Source organism: Streptopelia decaocto, assembly GCF_964273445.1.
Source record: "Streptopelia decaocto genome assembly, chromosome: 3".
NCBI classification, from domain to species: Eukaryota; Metazoa; Chordata; class Aves; order Columbiformes; family Columbidae; genus Streptopelia; species Streptopelia decaocto.
In genome coordinates this window covers 74,142,955-74,149,153 of record NC_138656.1, presented here as the reverse complement: position 1 = coordinate 74,149,153, position 6,199 = coordinate 74,142,955, and the positions used below count along the sequence as shown (strand labels likewise).

The 6,199-nt window shown below is 42.4% G+C and overlaps 1 protein-coding gene across 1 annotated transcript in view; it reads right to left on the bottom strand.

Moving 5' to 3' along the window:
• Positions 1–845: 845 nt before the first annotated feature.
• Positions 846–6,199, bottom strand: part of SCML4 (Scm polycomb group protein like 4) — a gene marked incomplete at both ends in the record, with an annotated part of 43,878 nt that continues 38,524 nt past the window's right edge. Inside the window, one exon of the mRNA XM_082047607.1 lies at positions 846–971. Within this exon, the coding sequence (XP_081903733.1) occupies positions 846–971 (126 nt within the window). The remainder of the gene's footprint in view (positions 972–6,199) is intronic.

The following is a 6,199-nucleotide window of genomic DNA, read 5'->3' as shown; positions in this document are numbered from 1 at the left end:
AGCATCCTGTCAGAAACACTTGCTGCATTTGGGCTTTTCTTGAATTAATTATCTGTAAACAGTGACGGGCTTATCCTGCTGGGAGCCTGCGATTCCTTGTCGGTGTTTAGAGATGTGCTCGATAGGAGAGTCGTGATGGTCAAAGCTCATCAGACAGAAAGCACCATGGCATCAGAGCTCCAGCCTCAAGTCTATTAGGGCTGCTCCCTCTAGTGGGAAAAAGTATTTTAGCTGCAAAAAAATCTTTCCCCCCCTTTTTTTGAAACTTCTTTTTTTTAAAAACTTTTGTGTTGTTTTGCTCCTTTTTTTTTTTTTTTTTTTTTTTTTTTTTTTTAAGTGAAGAATCAAGTTTTCCAGATAGTGCAAGACATGGGGCAGTTCCCATCAGACAACAGGTGTCCAAACACCGTGCTTTTCCAGCCCTTGAGTATTTGGTGGTGGAGCTGGAGCCCAGTCAGTGCAAGTGTCCTCCAAAATGAACCCTTGGCAAGTGAGAGACTCTTTGTTAGTCTTCCAGCAGTCCTCACAGTATGCCATAGCTGTGTTTGTTATTGATTTCCCACTTCTGATTACAAAAATAGGACTTGCTATAATCATAATAATATTAATGATACAAAATAATTATAGTAATTATATACTTTTTGGCAAATTATTAACACATAGCAGCCCAAAACACCCCATTGGATTAAAAAAAGGTGACGATGCACAAATGTTAAAAAAGAAAGAGTCTTTGTTTAAAAAGAGGGAAAAACAATCTGCAAATGAATGCATTTCTGTAAGGCAACGTGTTACCTTTCGTTTTCTGTCTAGATTTAGGTCACATTCTGTTGTTGTTCAATAAATTGTTAGAACTTGGCTTGCTTGAGCTTCTCAATGTGGTAACACAGTTTCAGCGCAGGTCCCAGTTTCAGCCCCAGGTATTTCATGATCATGTCACTTTTCAGCAGCAACAAAGCATTGCCATCAATCTCCTGGTTTCAAAAGAGAGAAAGAGAATCATGTGTTAATCCACTTCCAGCACTTTGTCCCGACACATTAAACAAGGTGAATCAGAAACAACACGTCTTTTAGAGTAGAGCTAGCTGAAATGTCCTGCATTTTGAAACTGCGTTTAAAAATTTGAAATCTGAGGTATGATTGTAAGAAACTCTAAAGGAGGGCCTAATCAAATAGTACATTTTATTCTTCAAGGAACTGTAAGGTTTGTCTAGGTTTTGAATTATTTTACCATTAAAACATGAATATTAAAAAAAAAATCAGGGTTCCTCTAAGTCCAATGCTGAGAAAAGCCGGTCAGCCTTGAGAGAAACGAGTGAGTGATGGAGGGAGGGAGAGGGCTGTGGCCTCATGAGCTGCTGATACTGCACCTCTGAATCTCAGTTCCAGCTTTGTCCCTGGTTACTGGCATGTTTCACATATTCCCGGTGCACCTATATCCAGTGAGATATATATATATACACACATACACATTTCTTTTTCATAATGTAAAGATAGCGGTAACTTGCTTATTTTATTACATTTACTAACAGAATTTGTTCAAATTTCATTTAACCATCATGTAAGTGGAGGAAATTACCACCAAGTTCAGTTTTTTATCCCAGATGTATTGGCTTGAAAGTCTTCTGAAATCACAAAGTGAGCACAAAGTATGGTGGGTGCACAGCGAAATGGACTTTGTTTTACTATGGTCTGTAAAATACAGAAGCTTTCAGCTACACTGTCCTTTCTTGGATCCTGAACTTGTGTGTTTTTTCCCAACTGTATTAGTGATTCTGCTAAAAATTACTACCCCCTCCCCACAGGCTCCACCACACTTACATACTTGGATCATCAGAGCTAAATTGTAATGAGTGCTATATGTGCGTGCATAGGTACACACATATACACACATACTAATGCTGTATATGTTGTATTCTGGTTTCGATGGTCCAGTCTTTCCTGTGTGATCTATTACCTACTAATTAAGCAATACCATAGATCCTAATTTGCCCTGATCATTATTATTCCATTCAGTGGATGATTTAGCTGATGAGCAGTTAAGGTCACTTTCTGATTAACTCAATCAATTAATGCTCTTCAATTTGCAACCCCCACTCTATCCATAATAGAAACTCTCTTCACCTTTCCTCTCTCCTTCCCATTATATTAAGGAAGCTAAGGGAACGGAAGAAAGGGAGAAAGGAAGAAAGGGAGAAAGGAAGAAAAAGAAAGAGAGAGAGGGAGAGAGGAAGAGTATTACATGCAATTAATATTTGCATAAAAATGAAAAACAAACTCTTCGAACTGTGGTGCTATAGGGTAAAAGCACTGTCAAGGGTTTGGTGTGGAGGCAGCTGTTTCTAAAGGCTGAGTTCAGCATTTTATTATTTCCTTTCTTATTACTGTGTAGGGGTCAAAATTAAAATCCATGACAAGAGTATGCCAAAGGGCACATTCATATCCAATTAAATACCCCATATTAGTAATGTTCCTGTGCAGATTGTTGGCTTGACTTCTGTGCAATATTACTATGTCAGCCCTTTAAAAAAAAATAATTTAAAAAAGAAGGATTCTATAGCATGGTCCACAAATCTGCAATAGCCCACCAGAAGATCTTGAACCAGATCTGCAGCTGGTAAAATTCAGTGCCAATAATGCAATTAGCCTGTTTCACATGAGTAGAGATCTGACCCACTGCAAGTTAGAATATTGCAGGAGATCATTGCTGTGTTCCTGCAAGGGCAGGGACACAGCAAATGTGTGGGCTGCAAGGCCACGATACAGTGACTATAAACATACAGCTTCCACCTGCAAGAATGAGTATTACTGTGCTTGTGCCAGCTTCTTGAAGTATTTGTTTTGAGGATACTGTTCAAAAAGCAGAGTAGCCCCAAAAGAAGCCCCGTGGCATGCAAACAAGAATTACACCTGGTGGTGGATGTCCCCCAGGGTGAGGCTTTTAATGAGAAAGATTAAAGTCCCCATCTTCATGGCTGTTTAGGAACTAAATTCTAAGTAAAATGGAAGACTTCAGGATCTATATCGTGCTAGGATATGCATGTATATATACATATACATATATAGTTTTGTAGTCTGCAGTCTTGTGAACAGACACCAACCCTGGTAAGGCCACCACCTGCCACAGGAGTGCAGCGAGTGGCAGGTCAGTGGTCAGTGCTCAAACACTCGAGATGAAGAAGGTCTAGGGAAACAAGCACGCTCACAAGTCTGATGTCTAACACTGGCAGAGACAGGTTTCTGTTTGAATAAATTGGATTACTTATGTTGAACTCAAAGGTTTTTGTCTTCTTCATACATGCATTTGCCAGTCACTGGCCATTATTAAATTGTCAGACCATAACATCCCTTCATTCCCTTCCATCTAGAGTTTTCCACCTGCTAATTCCCTGTGTAACTCGTCCCCTCCTCCATCTCCCTCCTTCTGTCTTTCTACTAAGTCTTTCTTGCTGAGACAACATTGCATGGGGATTTTCACTCAGTGTTGCTACAAGGTCCCTGCCAGGCCAATGGCTCCTCTGTACAATGCCAAAAGTTATGGGCTGGGCTTTTCTCAGCAGGTGTCCCTGCCGAGGGAGCAGGGAACAGCAAAGGGGAGGTAGTAGGCAGTTTCATGATCTTTGGTGGACAATCTGAGGAGCCACCTGTACAGATCTGCTTGGGTGTCTTGGCAAGAAGAAAAGCTTGTGCTCGTGGTGGGAGAGCAGAGCCATGGTCATCTTGCAATGCGTGTGGCAGCTGTGGAGGATGGGGGTGCACCTCCTCACTGCAGCCTGGGAAAACCAGCTTTGGGTACTGTGGTCAGCACCTAAATGCCTTAACACAGCAGTGGTAAAGAACACCACCCCCACACAGGATACCCCCAGAGCCTTTTCCTCCTGGCCATCCCACCACCCTCTCCCTCCCAGTGTCATAGCTCAGATGACTTGATTGCTGAAGCAACAATTTCAGGTGATAGCTGGGCCTGGTCAATGACAGTAAGTGCTTCTAAGTAAATTATGCACCTGCTTCATAGGAAGATTGAACATACAGGAAGATATGACTAAGGTTAATGGACTAATCACTTGTCTCTCACCCCTGGGGTCTCCGTGCTGATCCAGATGAGACTTGAAGGCTGAAAAATTGCAGGGACATATATAACTTGAAGGTGTAATTGAATTGAGTTGTGTGGCAATCTTACCCAAGATCTCACACCTCAGGCATATTTTACAAGGAAACCAATGATAAGTAGAGCCCATGGGTGCTGGGTGTTCAACAAAGGATGACAGGGACAGTCCTTAGTGGCAATTCAACTTGGTCTCCTTGGCCACAGAGCAGCTGCAGCATTGCGGCATGCTCCAGTGCAGCTGGCCCATGGCTGGCTGGGTCATGTCACTGCCCTGATGCTAGATAAAAACACACTGGGCCATCCTTTGCTGCAGGTGGAAACTAACACAAAACTGGTACTTTTGCACTGTCCATATTTACAAGATGAACTTCAAATGTTTCTCTTCTTTGGGATGTACCTGTGTGCCTCAGACCATGGCAATTCTCTCTTGCAGGAAGAGTTTTCTCTTGATGCACAACCCCTTCTCAAGCTAAAGAAAGTTCCTTTACATCTGAAGGTGGCTTGTTTATCTGCCTGATTCCCCACATGGCCCACATAAGCCATGTTTTCATTATCAGCTTATAAGGCAGGTCTGACTTCTCTGCAGAAGGAGGGGAAAGTACACTGTCACCTGACCTATAACTGCAGATTTGGTCCTAACATCACTGTGCTTGCTCTGCTGTCCTCATCCCACAAGCCTGTCTGCAGAATGGCAGATGGTCTCCATACCTGCCTAGGGTGAGCAGGCATCAAGGTCTGTCTTCATCTTGATTTCACCTGCTCCTCAACCACCTCCTCTCCTCTATCTGGAAACTCTGCATCCAGGGTGTAGCTGGAAATCCATCAGTTGTCTTCCTCAGCTCTTGTCTGCAGTCACACATTCCCACCAGTCCCTGCTGGCCCACAGGCGAGGAGTGGGACCTTGTGATCAAGGCCTCTCTCTTGCTTTGTGACCTGATGTGCTGATCAAGAGTCAGGGCTGGGAAGCTCTTCTTGTTTAGACCTAGTTCCAGACACTTACATCCAAAGCTATGACCTCCAGCTGAACACAAGTGAGTCACTTTTAGGATAAAACCCATTTTCATAGCCAGACTGAATTGATCAAGGAGGGATGGAAGAGGAGGAGGAGGCCGCTATTAGATGCATTGGTGCCAACTCCATATGCAGCAGCAGAACAAGAAACTCCAGATCAGATGTGTGTTTACAGACTTATCCTTTGAAATTAAGGATAATATAATTTCCACTGCTGGATATTGCCTAGCAAAAGCAACTATCATACTCTCGAGTGAGTCAGCAGGTCCGTTAAATTTGGTTATGTAGTTACATAATACTGAGGGGAGAAAGATTAAAAGCTTGACTGTTTTGGGTTTCTCCTACTAAATATCTAGAGACTTATAAAATGTTCTTCAGAGAAGAATTATAGGTATCCTGGGAAAAAATTGTCATTGAGATGAGGCTTTTTTTGTGACAATGTGACATAAAAAATGAGCACCAGATTCTCTGTGCTTTATCTTAGGCTTGGCATAGAAACAATTTATACTGGCATAGTTGGGAGCACATGGTGAGCATTTTCTTAAGACATTGTTAGGGTCTCCCCATCGTAGGATGAATGGGACAGGACGGGAGAGAACGGAACAGAACGGAACAGAACAGAACAGAATAGAATAGAATAGAATAGAATAGAATAGAATAGAATAGAATAGAATAGAATAGAATAGAATAGAATAGAATAGAATAGAATAGAATAGAATAGAATAGAATAGAATAGAATAGAATAGAATAGAATAGTTGAAAGGGACCTACAATGATCATCTAGTCCAACTGCCTGACCACTTCAGGGCTAACCAAAAGTTAAAACATGTTGTTAAGGGTATTGTCTAAATAACTCTTAAACACTGACAGGCTTGGGGCATCAACCACCTCTTCAGGAAGCCTGTTCCAGTGTTTCACCACTCTCTTGGGTGATAAGCGCACCTTTCTTCAGCCCAAACCCCACAGCGGTGCTGAACACCTTGCACAGCCATGTATTCGACCTGGCTGTGCACAAACGCTGCCTATAGCGTCCAAATGCAGCTTAGGGTGGGTGTGTGGTGGGTGCTGGCTGTCTCTTGGGAG